At 38.6% G+C, this 17,563-nt stretch overlaps 1 protein-coding gene across 1 annotated transcript in view; it reads right to left on the reverse strand.

Annotated features, from left to right (window-relative positions):
• Positions 1-17,563, reverse strand: part of KIAA0825 (KIAA0825 ortholog) — a 1,109,509-nt gene that overhangs the window by 1,000,479 nt on the left and 91,467 nt on the right. The window contains exons 3-4 of the mRNA XM_053701492.1: positions 9,603-9,771; positions 7,768-8,416 (exon numbers count right to left, since the gene is read on the reverse strand). Of these exons, the coding sequence (XP_053557467.1) occupies positions 7,768-8,416; positions 9,603-9,771 (818 nt within the window). The remainder of the gene's footprint in view (positions 1-7,767; positions 8,417-9,602; positions 9,772-17,563) is intronic.

The following is a 17,563-nucleotide window of genomic DNA, read 5'->3' on the forward strand; positions in this document are numbered from 1 at the left end:
TCCTCTACGGAAATAGAAAGTCTCCTAGCCAGCGTGGAAATTATTCCACCTTGTGTACCATCTGCCGAGTTCCTTGAGGAATCTGCTAAGGAAAATGGAGGAAAAAGGGATACCCATTCGCTCTCCTTCTTTAGTAATGATCTCAGAAACTCGATCTGGAACAACATAAGAATAACAACGACCATGATGTCGTTCCAGAGAAGCTAAAACCTCCTTAAGTAATAGACGGAGGTGGTCTAGCCTAAACCTGAAAGATACTACTTCAGTATCAGCAGGAGGAATTTATTCTCAGATGCTATCGAAGTATCCTCAGGCTTTTGGGAGAGGACCTCTGAGATAGCAACAACTGACAGAAACCCTGCTCACTGAATGTTTAGATATCCTCGTGCGCTTTCCCTGCAGCATGGGAAAAGTCGACAAAGCATCCTGGACCGCTTAGGAGGAGTCGTGGAGGAAACGCAGGACACTGTTTTTTGGGACACTTGAGGAGAAGACTGTAGAATATATTGAACATTGTCAGAATGCATCTGAACAGCATCCAAGACAATGTTGGCTCTGAAAAAAAGGTTTATCTCTGAACCTTTTTTTTTTAAACAGCACCTTATTGCCCAGGCTGTCTACACTGGCAATTCACAGGCACTGTAAAATCCTCTCAATACATGATGAACAGAACGTTTTGTTAGTCAGAGTATATGAAACATCTTTATTCACATTTTTGATCACATAAAATTGATATCCTAACAAGAGTTAACTGCGTCTTTAAATATTAAAATTAACGCTATTTACATGTAATGGGACCTCATGGACCAACTGTATGCACAATCTTGTAAACTAAACTTGGATGATATTGTGTCTTTAAATGACAAAATAAACTACTTTATTTTAACAACCAATAATGCTTTAACCCATAAGCGAAAATCCCCAGACCTCAGCTAAGCCCTACTGAGGTGTGTGTCTGTCAACTGATCGGAGAGAACAAATAGTAACCATCCGGACTCTTTAAAGATAACCTTTAAACACGGAATATGAAGTCTCTCTGCTGCGTGACAAAACGTAGCAGAGGAGGCCCACCATCCGTTACATCGTGCTTAGAGCTATGTGCAAAAAATATGCGCAATCAATGTTGCATAGCATTGCTCCGCCCATCGTGGGCGTAACAAGGAAAATCTTCCGGGCGGCTAAAACTCTGTTTCAGAAATAGAGCAGTCAGGAGAATAAACAGCATGGCAGATTCAAAAGTCAAACATCCCGGTGGCTAGATAGTGCAAAATGAGCCGTTAGGAGTATGAAATTATAAATAAACATAACAAGGCTAGCTGCGCAATAAGGATAAACCTCCCAGTCGGCTAGTAATACAGAATAAGCCGTAGGGAGCAGGAAATTGTCAATCATCCATAACACAACTAGCTGCGCAGCAAAATTAAACCTCCCGTCGGCTGTTGAATTAAAATAAAGCCTTTGGAAGTTGCTAAACTGTCACACCAAACAAACATAAGAGCCACTTCTCCATGTCCCCAGTGCCTGCAGTAACTGCCCTATGACTTATCCTCTCCTAGGGATGTCATCTTGTGTCCACCATTTGTATATATTAAAGTGCCAAAAAAAAATTCTGTGTGCATACCCCAGAAAATAAAAGTTAGCACTTACCTTAGAAATCGGCCTTTGGAAATAAAAAGACTTTCATAAGTAGGGCAGCATGAAATACATGGGAGGCGCAGTGAGAATTATGTCCCACAAGTTCCCATTGCTCTAAAGCCACCACTGCTCTACTAAAGAGACTGATATGGACTATGGCTACACCCTAGAACAAAGCAGCACAATCTTGCACTACTTTAAAAATAATAAACTCTTGATTGAAGAATCTTTTTCTAACACCTCACTTTACCACTTCCTATCACTAACATAGGCAAAAAGAATGACTGGAGTGGGAGGGAAGGGAGGAGCTATTTAACAGCTTTGCTGTGGTGCTCTTTTCCACCTCCTGCTGACCAGGAGGTGAATATCCCATTAGTAATTAAGATGATCCGTGGACTCATCGTGTCATTAAAAAGAAAAGAAAATTAAAATCTTCCTTTATATTATTAAACTGAACGTTAAACCTTGTAAATAAGAATACTTTATCATGTTATCAACCACTAGAACAAAAAAAAATATATCACCATAATCTATATTTCTGATATGCTGTCAAATGAAATTTTCCAAAACTTGCTGCTATCTGTGGAAACTAGCTACTTAGTGCATTATGTATAAACACAAGCCACAAATACCAAAATAAAAGCCAGTGATAACCACATTACCTAGTATGGACATGCTGACAAATTAAAAATAGATTATTCAAACTGTTTTTTGTTTGTTTTTTTTGTTTTGTTTTTTAAATATTTATTTATTGAATGCTGCCATGAAAACCATTTTACAATTTAGACATTTTACAAAGAAAAAACACAAAATCTAGTGAAAACATAATATGTCTTTGACAATCCAAAATAAAATTGATGGATACAGTATTCAACCTACATAGATGACATAATATATATACCTCATTCATCCAAATTATCCATTTTGCAATAAAAGCGTACCAAAAATAAAACTAGATCTTCTTTGGACCTTGGCAGCACATTTTATGCATGAAGTTAAAAGGAAAAAAAAGGAAAAAGGCGAGAAGAGGGAAAGAGAGAGAGAGAAAAAAAAAAAAAAAAAAAGAAGGGGGCTCCAACTCCTGCTCTCCTCCCCATCCCGCTGTCGTTCCCCATACCACTAGGATACCTATCATGACCATTCCCTTATCATACTTCTCATATCTATTTAGATTTGTCTACCTATGACTAGAAACCCACTCGTGTGGGAAGTCGCCTAACAGTACCAAATCATAAAAACATTCAGAACTTAAGAATGGGTATAATATAGTCTTTTGTATATCTTCCGAAAATATCTTGATTATTGGTAACCATTTGTTTGTTTTTAAATGAAATGGTGGGGATGGAATGGTGTGTAATGTGAGAGAAGACCTCCTTCATTAGTAGCATTGCTGGTCATGGCACTGTTCAGAAGCACCTCAGATATATACAATATATATATATATATATATATATATATATAAAATATATATATATATATATATATATATATATATATATATATATATATATATATATATCTGCCTAGCTCTTGTGTTCTTGTAAAAGCCAAACCCATTTGCTCTTCTCCTTTTCTATTCCAGTTACTATCTGTCGTAGGAGGAAGAGCACCACAAAAGGATAAAAGAAAAAGGTCTAATCTAAATGTGCTTGCATGATGCAGCCATATTTACATTACAGACAATATAATAGTCAAGCTACAGATACTGCTTGGGAGCCCCTAAGGTGCAGACTCACTCATGAGAGCCTGTAACCAAAAATTAAGAGGCAGAGGTCTTTAGGTTTGGATGATTTGCAAGCCACGATCTAGTGCAACTGGATGTGTAATCTCAGAGGGCAGTGCTGCACAAGCGATTGTTTGCACAATGATAAATGCAGATGAAACAGATTAAACTGAATTTGGTGAACACGCATAAATGCTGGTTTAAAAACCGTTTCAAACGAATTATTTTTTTATGCTGAATTTGTTAAATTACCCAAAAATTACTTTTAGATAATTTTCATGTAAAGTAAGACCTGAGTTTATACAGTTTATGTCAGTTATACTGATATTGTAATTCTAATTTAGTATGTCTGGCATACAGCTCAAAGCAATGGAGTATATGTATTTACTGTATATGGGTATATACAATTACAGTTATCAACTAAATCTCAAGTTTATTCTGCTCTTAAAAAAAAAAGAAGCAGATTTACTTCACTAATGGTAAATGTACAATCAGAGCTCATGTGAAGGTTAAAATCTTGAATATCATGATTATCTGTAGCATCCTCCACAGTGATGATGCAATGAAACACAACTGTGGGTCTGACAGAATTATTGCTCAAATGAATTACATTATGGTTTGAATATGTCCAATAAATATCTTTGAGCGTATGTTCTGTCTTAGCTGCAGACTCAGGACATTGGCTATACATCTGTATTAAATTTACATGGGTCAGAGTTAGCTATTCAGTTTTACTCATCCACTAGGATTAATTACTGCAGTTCCGTTCCCCCATGTGATACTTAGTAAAACAAACTCTAGCTTTCAATTTTCCCTCCTGGGCTGTGGGCTTTCAACCTCATTTTTTTTAACCCTTCCTTTTTTATCCCTTTTTAACCCTGCTATAACTAAGGGCTGGAACACATCTGACATCCAGGGGATTAAGGGACAATTCCCTCAAAGGACAGATATCTCAATATTTCTCTAAAATATATTAAACTGCTTTTGGAAGGATTCTCACTATCTGCAAAAAAACGACATTATATGTCAAGAATTAAAGTGTATGATATATGATATGTACAATATCAGCAAATAAGAATTACAGTTGGAGGCATTGTTGTTTTGAAAATAAAATATAAACAACTATACGTGCGCTCAAGTCTATATTAATTATATGCAAATATCTTCCAATTTAAAATGGTGTTAACCCTTTTACTGGTGAAATCCCCTTTTTTTAGACCTTTGCACAAGTTTTATTTAAAAACAATTTCTGTGCTTTTCAGTAAGTTTCCCACAAAAAAATTAATAAATTATTTTTTAAGCAATTTATATATTTTCTTGAGGGGGGGGGGGGGTTATTTGTGGCGCACTTGGTAAACAACATAATGTGAGTTATTATTTTCTGAAATTTGCAATTAAGCACTTCAAGTTTTCATATTTATCATCACTTAAGCTTACTATATTAAATAGGCATGTGCATTCTGATTATTTGTTAGGAAACGAATTCCGGATATGGCCGCCACCATTCGGCTATTTTCAGAGTCAGATTTCTTTTTGTGAAACTACAACACACTGTTCAAATCCAGATCTTAGTGTGTTGCACTTTCACAAGAAGAAATGCGGCTCCAAAAATAGCCAAATGCTGCTGGGGGTGGCCATATTCAGCATTCATTTTCTAATGAAAAGTCCTAATACACAAGCCTGCTACTAGTTAGAAACTGCATGATTTTAAACTTCTGAGCCATGAGGTGAGGGCACCTATATCGGCAAGAGCAAGGATGCAAGTCGCAAACCATAATGAAAAGCTTTATTTAGTTATGGAAACAGCTTTAAAAGAAAAGCAAGGTGAGGAAGTTGATAAAAATACTGTGTGTGCAAGTACATTCACGTTAGAGGAAACCTAGCACTCAGTTACCCTATACTAATCTGTATTGCGGTCTTGTCTCATCAATTAAAAAAAAATTAAATACATAGCTGTTCTTTAAATATATTACTGCTACACAGTTCCAGTTTCAACCTTCAATTAAATAAACACTTAAAACACAGGGATTTCCCACCTTTTAAAAGGGACACTCAAGTCAAAAGTAAACTGTCATGATTCAGATAATGCGTGCAATTTTAAAGAACTTTCCAATTTACTTTTATCATCAAATTTGTTTTGTTCTCTTGGTATTCTTTGTTGAAGGCTAAATCTAAGTAGGCTCTTATGCTAATTTCTAAGTCCTTGAAGTTCGCCTCTTATTTCAGTTTTTTTCACAGCTAGACAGAACTAGTTCATGTGTGCCATATATATAACATTGTGCTGACTCCTATGGAGTTATTTATGAGTCAGCATTGGTTGGCTAAACTGTCAGTTTAGTCTGTCAAAAGAACTGAGATAAGAGGGATAAGGGTCTGTAGAGGCTTAGACACAAGGTAATCACAGAGGTAAAAAGCATATTAATATAACAGTGTTGATTATGCAAAACTGGGAAATGGGTAATAAAGGGATTATCTGTTTTTTATACCATAAAATCCTGGAGTAGACTGTCCCTTTAAGTCAAGGAAATTAAAGAGACAGGCAAGTAACAAATTAAATGTAATGTTTCTCTCCCAGTCCAGCATGCAGAATCTAAACATGTACAAAAAATCTTGATGATGAGTTGACTAACAGGGTTTTTAGTAGCAAAAAATTAAATACGCAAAATATTAAATATTATATTCCACTTTTAGATTTTTCACACAGGACAGGAATTTGTGTAAAGGGACACAGAACTCAAAATGTAATTAGCCTCCAAAAATGTAATCATGCATCGTAAAAAAACATTGTAATATACTTTCATTATTTATTTTGCTTGTTTTCCTTGTAAATGTACTCTGAAATGTCTGGGTTTTTTCCACTGCACCCAGAAAGGTTGAAGTACATACTCCAGGATTCTGAATATGACCCTGCAACATTCAAGGAAACATAGGACGACAGACAAAAGGTTTATTAAGTCTGCCATATTTCTTCCTGAATTGTAAGCTTAAGTCTTAGGACCAATGCATATCCCAGATATTTTTAAATTCCTACAGTTTTAGGGTCACATTTACTTTCTGATGGATGTAATTAGGTTCCCCAACTAGGGAACCTGCCTGGCAGTCTACACAGCGAAAGTGCAGCAGACACTAAGTGTACGGAGTGACCACTGCACAAGGGTTTCCTCGCACAGTGCTGCCTCCCTGCTCTTGCAGGGCCTGTAAATCACCCTGAAGAACAAGTCCAGGAAACTTATCTCTGCAACCTTTGGCTTTTTAAAGGTTATGTCTCTGTAATCAAAATTGTACTAGCAAAAAGGCAGCTTTAAATATTTTGAAATGCAATGATTAATCCCTGCTATACACCAAACCTATATAAAATGACTTCAATATTCCTTTAAAGAGAGATTACATTTTTTTTGTTGTTAAAACACAAATATGGCATTTTATAATGTATTACAGTTTTGTTTTGTTTTTCTAAAATGGATAATGTGTGAGAGAAACAAAAAACAAAACACCTTTTCTTTTATTATTGTTGGGCATCTCACTATTTACCTTTTTAGCTGTAAACGATTTATCAGCCAATTGAGCATCCATCCCACTGGCCCGTATTGTACATACATTGTATTATAGTTTAAAAATCCTAATAAGCCTCTTTAACTTTACATTTTTACACAAAAAGAAAACGATAAAATAGTGTTTTTTAGATGCATGGTCATAGATTTTAGTTTCATATGCCTCTAAAGGGATATGATACCCACATTTTTTCTTTCATGATTCAGATAGAGCAGCAATTTCAGCAACTTTCTATTGTACTCCTATTATCATTTTTTCTTTGTTCTCTTGGTATCTTTATTTGAAAAAGCAGGAATGTAAGCTTAGGATCCTATTTATTTGTTCAGCCCCTTGGATAGCGCTTGCTGATTGGTGACTAAATTAGAAAATTGCTTAAAAGTGCATGCTCTATGTGAATCATAAAATAAAACAATTGGGTTTCATATCCCTTTAACCCTTTAGTGACAGGGTGAAAGTGCCTACATCGGAACACCTGTACGGATGTAGACAAATTGAAACTACGCGATCGTGCATACGAACGCGAGATTTCAATTATTGGATCGCATCTGGGGGGCCTCCCTACAACCCTAGGAACGCCCTCCAGACCGCGATCAAGTCCTAGAAGCACAGAAGGCTTCAGGACAGCCGTTTGTTATGACGTTCTATTCCGTCATAACGGCTTTAAAGCCCAGTGTAATTATGACGGAATAGAACGGCATAACGGCTTTAAAGCCCAGTGTAATTATGACGGAATAGAACGGCATAACGGCGTTAAAAGGTTAAGTAAATGGTACATCGAGACTTGACTTCATGAACGTGTATAGACAAACAAGTTCTAATCATTTATATAAAACAATACTACAAAATGAAGCACTTACCAAAAGCTTGCACCCTCTCTTTATGCTTGTTCTTGCTTGGCTTTAGTGGAAGGTCTGCTTTATTTGCGGAGTTGGCCTTGCAAAATATTTCAAAGAACTGTTTCATCTCTTCAGAGATTGTCTCAAAGAAAGTGTCATTGATAAACCGAACTATTAGTGGAACATCTACAAGCCGACTTAATACAAACAAATCTTGTTTTATCACTGAAAACACTTTGGGCATTGCATCCTCATAAACCCTAAAGATTATATCAGCATTCATCTCACTATATTTATGTAAAAGATCAATGAGAACGTTGCTCTGTATATTCTGATATTTCATAAGAACATCTGATTCAGGATAAAGAAACAAAAACTGCTGTAGATATTGTGTTTTCATCTGAATCCTGGACTCAGATATACATGTGTCAATATTTTGTTGTAAATTGCCAACTAGAAAGCGCCGTAAATGCAGTCTCACATCTTCCCATGCAGTCTGGATGTCCACACCAGGCTCATCATCGATTGCATGTATTGAGGTTTGAGAGGCGCACTGCAAGAAACTTCCATTTTGAGAAGAAGCAAAACGGATGCCACACTGATTAAACAGGTCCAGCAGGAAACGAAGGACTATATATTCTTGATTTAATGTGTTCTTTAAATAATGTTGCTATGAAAAGAGAAGATAAAAATCATTAAAATACCTGTAGTCCAAAAATTATATCATGTTTAAAAATTCAAACATCATGTACAATTTAAATCATCAGACGGGATCAGGGATATTTGTGTTTATTAGACAAAAAAAATAAAAATGAATTGTTAAATGGTACAAATTGTTACAGTGGTATGATAATACATAATAGTGTATTATAGAATATTGTCAGAAATTAATTATCCCTAATCTTTACAGGGACAGTCTAGTCAAAATTAAACTGTTATGATTCTGATAAAGCAAGCAATTTTAAACAACTTTTCAATGTACTTTCATCATCAAATTTGCTTTGTTCTATTTGTATTCTTTGTTGACTGCTAAACCAAGGTAGGATCAAATGCTAATTTTCTAAACCCTTGAAGGACGACTCTTATCTCAAGGCATTTTGACAGTGTTTTTACAGTTAGGCAGCACAAGTTCATGGGTGCGATATAGATAACTCTTCTGGAATTACCTAGGAATCAGCACCGATTGGCTAAGATTCAAGTCTGTCAAAAGAACTGAAATAAGGGGGTAGTCTGCAGAGGCTTAGCTACAAGGTAATCACAGAGGTTAAAAGTGTATTAATATAACCGTGTTGGTTATGCAAAACTGGGAAATGTGTAATAAATTAATTGTGTATCTTTTTAAACAATACAAATTCTGGAGTAGACTGTCCCTTATAATTCCATGTTTATTTTAAACTGTAAAAATAAATAGCAAAAGCTAACATTTTCAACATTGCTGAAAATATAATAGTTTGCTAATTTACTGTAAATACGTATTTAAAAATAATAACATTTCAGACTGTTTTGCAAATTATATTACACTTGATTTCCATAGATCTGGATGGGAATAGTATAAAACTTTGCAATGTTATAACATTTTGTGTTATTCTAACTGTTACTTAAGCTATCCAAATTACACATTAATTACATAATTTCACATATATATTGATTTAATGATAATTTGTGCAACAAACATTGCAAACATGTAATATTAGCAATTTCTAGCTTAATATTGTCTTAAATTTTAGCCAGGTGGTCAATAAAATCAGCTAGGTGGCATGCCCGTTAAGAAGGCCCTGGGGAGAACGATAGATATTATACTTAGATATATTGTCCTATTTCATAAAGTAAACTAAATATTACAAAAAGTGCCTTACCAAAGTCCTGAGGAATTCTATCACTTGACAATGAGGTGCCTCTGGTGGTTTAGAAGGAATCATGTGGTAACAGTTAACCCATTGGAGATAGTCTGTGGTGTTTTGCAGCGTTTGACTAACACCTGATTCGTTCATTTCCAGCTGAAGATTCTGTAGACACTGCTCCATACTAGGTAAAAATAGTTATACATATAAACATTAAATACTTGTTATAAAACACTGCACCCTTTTTTACACGCCAGAAACTGGGAGATTATTTGTTCACTAATAGAAAGTCTAGCAGATAGTTAATGTTATGAAGTATCAAAACCATGCATTGCTGTACTTGTATAATAATATAACATTTTACTAGGTAATGCATTTTTAACTCAAAATACAAAAGAGTATAACATGTTTAGACTACAAGGAAAATAAAAAACTATGTATACAGAGCAAATAACCTTATATACACTTTATAGCAAAAAGTAAGTGGACACCTGACCATTACACATATTTGAGTTTGTTAAAAATACCATTCCAAAACCATGGGCATTAATATGGAGTTGCCTCCCCAACCCTTTGTGACGATAACAGCCGCTACTGTTCTGGAACAGCTTTCCACAAGATTTTCCAGTGTGTCTGAGGGAATGTTTGCCTAATTCAATCAAAACAGCATGTGTGAGGTCAAGCTCTGATGTTAGCCGAGAAGGTCTAATCAGTGTTTCAAATTATCCCAAAGGTGTTCAATGGGGTTGGGATAAGGGTTCTATGCAGACCATTTGAGTTCCACCACACCAAACTTGCCAAACAATGTTTTTGTGGATCTTATTTTGTTCACAGGGTCACACTCATGCTAGAACAGGAAATGGTCTTTCCCAAACTGTTGCACAACTTTCCATGGAGCCCAATTGTTTAAAATGTCTCTATTCTGTAGCATTAAAGGGACATTAAAGACTAAATAAATGTTAGATAGAATGATGCATTCACAGGAAAGATTAGTCTGAGAATAACATGTAGATGCATTTTTTAATTGCTTGATGCCCCATGTCTAAAGACCTCTGCTCCATAACCTGTCCGCCTGCTCTGAAGTGGCGGACAGAAATCAACCTGATCGAATACGATCAGGTTGATTGATACCCCCTGCTAGCGGCTGATTGGTCGCAAATCTGCAGGGGGCGGCATTGCACCAGCAGTTCACAAGAACTGCTGGAACAATAATAAATGCTGACCGCGTATGAAGGGGCGTGACCCAGAAACGCGTAGTAAGAATATTGTTTGAGTTGTCTGACCAGACCAGTAGGTTACGACTTGCTGTTAACGTTTACTCATTTTATCGATATATATTCTTATTTTGTATGCAAGTAGGCATTGATGTATTAAGATACAATTCACTTGAAATACATTCTCAAGTGTTTAAATTACTACTAAAGCTGTGATCGTTTACTCTGTATAGAGGTTGCAACTATGTTTGCATATTTTGCATACTGTGTTTTATATATTTGAAATAAACATTAGTATCAACACTATAAGGTTGTTTTGCACAACTTGTTATTTAATTTTTGTTTATTCTTTACAAAAGCTGCTTATACACAGATTATACACATTTATACACAATTTTTGTATATAGTATCAGTGGCGCTCTCCATTTTTTTTCATATTTATCGATGTGTGGCAGACATGATACGCTACATGGTATCATGTCTGTCCGCACTTTAATAAATTTACCCCTTCGTGTCTATAAAACAATGGGCGCTACCATGTTACAACTTAGGTTACCTTCTCTGTTGTGGCCAATTAGAGATAGTTATAAATAGGCCTCTAGTGTCTACAGCAAATGTCTGTGTGGAATATAACAGTGTTTCTAACAGGAACTGAAAAGCTCAATATTTCAGAATGGAATTAAAGGAAAGGGGGACAAATGAGATAATGAAAGTATATTGCAGAGTTGCTTTTATGCAATTTGTGTGGCTAAAAAAAAGTAAAAAAAAAAAGTAAAAAAAAAAAAGTAAAAAAAAAAAAGTTTTCCTTGACAGTAAAACATATTGGGCTAAATTACAAGTGGAGAACAAAAATAAACTCACGTCGGATATATATCGCTCAAGGACTATGCCGATGTTGGGCTATATGGCCAACTATATGGTCAAAAGTATGTGGACACCCCTGCTAACTACTGAGTTCAGGTATTGCAGTCACACCCATTGCTAGCAGGTGCATAACATCCTGCATATAGCCATGGAATCTCCATAGACAAACTTTGTCACTACAATGGTTGTACAGAAGAGCTCAGTGTCTTTAAACATGGCTGTGTCACAGGATGCCACCATTGCCAAAAGTCAGTTTGTGAAATTTCTGTCCTAGATCATCTACCCCTGTCAACTGTAAGTGCTATTATTGTGAAGTGGAAGCATCTAGGAGCAACAGCAGCCCAGCTACAAAGGGGTAGACAAATGGTTAGACCACGCAAACTCATGGCTGTTGAGTGCTGAAGAACGTATTTGGTAAAAATCACCTATTATCTGTTACATCACTCACTACAGACTCCATAACTGCCTCTGGAAGCAACATCAGCACCAGAAAGGTATGTCAGGATCTTCATGAAATGTACACAAGCGTCAACTCAACGCCACTTGTAATCTTGTAATCTGTAAATTATATTGTCCATAAGAAACTTCTATAATACCTACATTTTAAAGCAATATATTGAATAAAAAAATGTAGCAATGTGAAAAAAACAGAATTTATGTTTACCTGATAAATTACTTTCTCCAACGGTGTGTCCGGTCCACGGCGTCATCCTTACTTGTGGGATATTCTCTTCCCCAACAGGAAATGGCAAAGAGCCCAGCAAAGCTGGTCACATGATCCCTCCTAGGCTCCGCCTACCCCAGTCATTCGACCGACGTTAAGGAGGAATATTTGCATAGGAGAAACCATATGATACCGTGGTGACTGTAGTTAAAGAAAATAAAATATCAGACCTGATTAAAAAACCAGGGCGGGCCGTGGACCGGACACACCGTTGGAGAAAGTAATTTATCAGGTAAACATAAATTCTGTTTTCTCCAACATAGGTGTGTCCGGTCCACGGCGTCATCCTTACTTGTGGGAACCAATACCAAAGCTTTAGGACACGGATGAAGGGAGGGAGCAAATCAGGTCACCTAAATGGAAGGCACCACGGCTTGCAAAACCTTTCTCCCAAAAATAGCCTCAGAAGAAGCAAAAGTATCAAACTTGTAAAATTTGGTAAAAGTGTGCAGTGAAGACCAAGTCGCTGCCCTACATATCTGATCAACAGAAGCCTCGTTCTTGAAGGCCCATGTGGAAGCCACAGCCCTAGTGGAATGAGCTGTGATTCTTTCGGGAGGCTGCCGTCCGGCAGTCTCGTAAGCCAATCTGATGATGCTTTTAATCCAAAAAGAGAGAGAGGTAGAAGTTGCTTTTTGACCTCTCCTTTTACCGGAATAAACAACAAACAAGGAAGATGTTTGTCTAAAATCCTTTGTAGCATCTAAATAGAATTTTAGAGCGCGAACAACATCCAAATTGTGCAACAAACGTTCCTTCTTCGAAACTGGTTTCGGACACAGAGAAGGTACGATAATCTCCTGGTTAATGTTTTTGTTAGAAACAACTTTTGGAAGAAAACCAGGTTTAGTACGTAAAACCACCTTATCTGCATGGAACACCAGATAAGGAGGAGAACACTGCAGAGCAGATAATTCTGAAACTCTTCGAGCAGAAGAAATTGCAACCAAAAACAAAACTTTCCAAGATAATAACTTAATATCAACGGAATGTAAGGGTTCAAACGGAACCCCCTGAAGAACTGAAAGAACTAAGTTGAGACTCCAAGGAGGAGTCAAAGGTTTGTAAACAGGCTTGATTCTGACCAGAGCCTGAACAAAGGCTTGAACATCTGGCACAGCTGCCAGCTTTTTGTGAAGTAACACAGACAAGGCAGAAATCTGTCCCTTCAGGGAACTTGCAGATAATCCTTTTTCCAATCCTTCTTGAAGGAAGGATAGAATCTTAGGAATCTTAACCTTGTCCCAAGGGAATCCTTAAGATTCACACCAACAGATATATTTTTTCCAAATTTTGTGGTAAATCTTTCTAGTTACAGGCTTTCTGGCCTGAACAAGAGTATCGATAACAGAATCTGAGAACCCTCGCTTCGATAAGATCAAGCGTTCAATCTCCAAGCAGTCAGCTGGAGTGAGACCAGATTCGGATGTTCGAACGGACCCTGAACAAGAAGGTCTCGTCTCAAAGGTAGCTTCCATGGTGGAGCCGATGACATCTTCACCAGATCTGCATACCAAGTCCTGCGTGGCCACGCAGGAGCTATCAAGATCACCGACGCCCTCTCCTGATTGATCCTGGCTACCAGCCTGGGGATGAGAGGAAACGGCGGGAACACATAAGCTAGTTTGAAGGTCCAAGGTGCTACTAGTGCATCCACTAGAGCCGCCTTGGGATCCCTGGATCTGGACCCGTAGCAAGGAACTTTGAAGTTCTGACGAGAGGCCATCAGATCCATGTCTGGAATGCCCCACAGTTGAGTGACTTGGGTAAAGATTTCCGGATGGAGTTCCCACTCCCCCGGATGCAATGTCTGACGACTCAGAAAATCCGCTTCCCAATTTTCCACTCCTGGGATGTGGATAGCAGACAGGTGGCAGGAGTGAGACTCCGCCCATAGAATGATTTTGGTCACTTCTTCCATTGCTAGGGAACTCCTTGTTCCCCCCTGATGGTTGATGTACGCAACAGTTGTCATGTTGTCTGATTGAAACCGTATGAACTTGGCCCTCGCTAGCTGAGGCCAAGCCTTGAGAGCATTGAATATCGCTCTCAGTTCCAGAATATTTATCGGTAGAAGAGATTCTTCCCGAGACCAAAGACCCTGAGCTTTCAGGGATCCCCAGACCGCGCCCCAGCCCATCAGACTGGCGTCGGTCGTGACAATGACCCACTCTGGTCTGCGGAAGGTCATCCCTTGTGACAGGTTGTCCAGGGACAGCCACCAACGGAGTGAGTCTCTGGTCCTCTGATTTACTTGTATCTTCGGAGACAAGTCTGTATAGTCCCCATTCCACTGACTGAGCATGCACAGTTGTAATGGTCTTAGATGAATGCGCGCAAAAGGAACTATGTCCATTGCCGCTACCATCAAACCTATCACTTCCATGCACTGCGCTATGGAAGGAAGAGGAACGGAACGAAGTATCCGACAAGAGTCTAGAAGTTTTGTTTTTCTGGCTTCTGTCAGAAAAATCCTCATTTCTAAGGAGTCTATTATTGTTCCCAAGAAGGGAACCCTTGTTGACGGAGATAGAGAACTCTTTTCCACGTTCACTTTCCATCCGTGAGATCTGAGAAAGGCCAGGACAATGTCCGTGTGAGCCTTTGCTTGAGGAAGGGACGACGCTTGAATCAGAATGTCGTCCAAGTAAGGTACTACGGCAATGCCCCTTGGTCTTAGCACAGCTAGAAGGGACCCTAGTACCTTTGTGAAAATCCTTGGAGCAGTGGCTAATCCGAAAGGAAGCGCCACGAACTGGTAATGCTTGTCCAGGAATGCGAACCTTAGGAACCGATGATGTTCCTTGTGGATAGGAATATGTAAATACGCATCCTTTAAATCCACCGTGGTCATGAATTGACCTTCCTGGATGGAAGGAAGAATTGTTCGAATGGTTTCCATCTTGAACGATGGAACCTTGAGAAACTTGTTTAAGATCTTGAGATCTAAGATTGGTCTGAACGTTCCCTCTTTTTTGGGAACTATGAACAGATTGGAGTAGAACCCCATCCCTTGTTCTCCTAATGGAACAGGATGAATCACTCCCATTTTTAACAGGTCTTCTACACAATGTAAGAATGCCTGTCTTTTTATGTGGTCTGAAGACAACTGAGACCTGTGGAACCTCCCCCTTGGGGGAAGCCCCTTGAACTCCAGAAAATAACCTTGGGAGACTATTTCTAGCGCCCAAGGATCCAGAACATCTCTTGCCCAAGCCTGAGCGAAGAGAGAGAGTCTGCCCCCCACCAGATCCGGTCCCGGATCGGGGGCCAACATTTCATGCTGTCTTGGTAGCAGTGGCAGGTTTCTTGGCCTGCTTTCCCTTGTTCCAGCCTTGCATTGGTCTCCAAGCTGGCTTGGCTTGAGAAGTATTACCCTCTTGCTTAGAGGACGTAGCACTTTGGGCTGGTCCGTTTCTACGAAAGGGACGAAAATTAGGTTTATTTTTGGCCTTGAAAGGCCGATCCTGAGGAAGGGCGTGGCCCTTACCCCCAGTGATATCAGAGATAATCTCTTTCAAGTCAGGGCCAAACAGCGTTTTCCCCTTGAAAGGAATGTTAAGTAGCTTGTTCTTGGAAGACGCATCAGCTGACCAAGATTTCAACCAAAGCGCTCTGCGCGCCACAATAGCAAACCCAGAATTCTTAGCCGCTAACCTAGCCAATTGCAAAGTGGCGTCTAAGGTGAAAGAATTAGCCAATTTGAGAGCATTGATTCTGTCCATAATCTCCTCATAAGGAGGAGAATCACTATCGACCGCCTTTACCAGCTCATCGAACCAGAAACACGCGGCTGTAGCGACAGGGACAATGCATGAAATTGGTTGTAGAAGGAAACCCTGCTGAACAAACATCTTTTTAAGTAAACCTTCTAATGTTTTATCCATAGGATCTTTGAAAGCACAACTATCTTCTGTGGGTATAGTGGTGCGTTTGTTTAAGGTGGAAACCGCTCCCTCGACCTTGGGGACTGTCTGCCATAAGTCCTTTCTGGGGTCGACCATAGGAAACAATTTTTTAAATATGGGGGGAGGGACGAAAGGAATACCGGGCCTTTCCCATTCTTTATTTACAATGTCCGCCACCCGCTTGGGTATAGGAAAAGCTTCTGGGAGCCCCGGGACCTCTAGGAACTTGTCCATTTTACATAGTTTCTCTGGGATGACCAACTTGTCACAATCATCCAGAGTGGATAATACCTCCTTAAGCAGAATGCGGAGATGTTCCAACTTAAATTTAAACGTAATCACATCAGGTTCAGCTTGTTGAGAAATGTTCCCTGAATCAGTAATTTCTCCCTCAGACAAAACCTCCCTGGCCCCATCAGACTGGTTTAGGGGCCCTTCAGAACCATTATTATCAGCGTCGTCATGCTCTTCAGTATCTAAAACAGAGCAGTCGCGCTTACGCTGATAAGTGTGCATTTTGGCTAAAATGTTTTTTACAGAATTATCCATTACAGCCGTTAATTGTTGCATAGTAAGGAGTATTGGCGCGCTAGATGTACTAGGGGCCTCCTGAGTGGGCAAGACTCGTGTAGACGAAGGAGGGAATGATGCAGTACCATGCTTACTCCCCTCACTTGAGGAATCATCTTGGGCATCATTGTCATTGTCACATAAATCACATTTATTTAAATGAGAAGGAACTCTGGCTTCCCCACATTCAGAACACAGTCTATCTGGTAGTTCAGACATGTTAAACAGGCATAAACTTGATAACAAAGTACAAAAAACGTTTTAAAATAAAACCGTTACTGTCACTTTAAATTTTAAACTGAACACACTTTATTACTGCAATTGCGAAAAAATATGAAGGAATTGTTCAAAATTCACCAAAAGTGTCTTAAAGCCTTAAAAGTATTGCACACCAAATTTGGAAGCTTTAACCCTTAAAATAACGGAACCGGAGCCGTTTTTAACTTTAACCCCTTTACAGTCCCTGGTATCTGCTTTGCTGAGACCCAACCAAGCCCAAAGGGGAATACGATACCAAATGACGCCTTCAGAAAGTCTTTTCTATGTATCAGAGCTCCTCACACATGCGACTGCATGTCATGCCTCTCAAAAACAAGTGCGCAACACCGGCGAGAAAATGAGGCTCTGCCTATGATTTGGGAAAGCCCCTAAAGAATAAGGTGTCTAAAACACTGCCTGCCGATATAATCTTATCAA

This window comes from Bombina bombina, chromosome 2 (genome assembly GCF_027579735.1).
Source record: "Bombina bombina isolate aBomBom1 chromosome 2, aBomBom1.pri, whole genome shotgun sequence".
Lineage (NCBI taxonomy): Eukaryota > Metazoa > Chordata > Amphibia > Anura > Bombinatoridae > Bombina > Bombina bombina.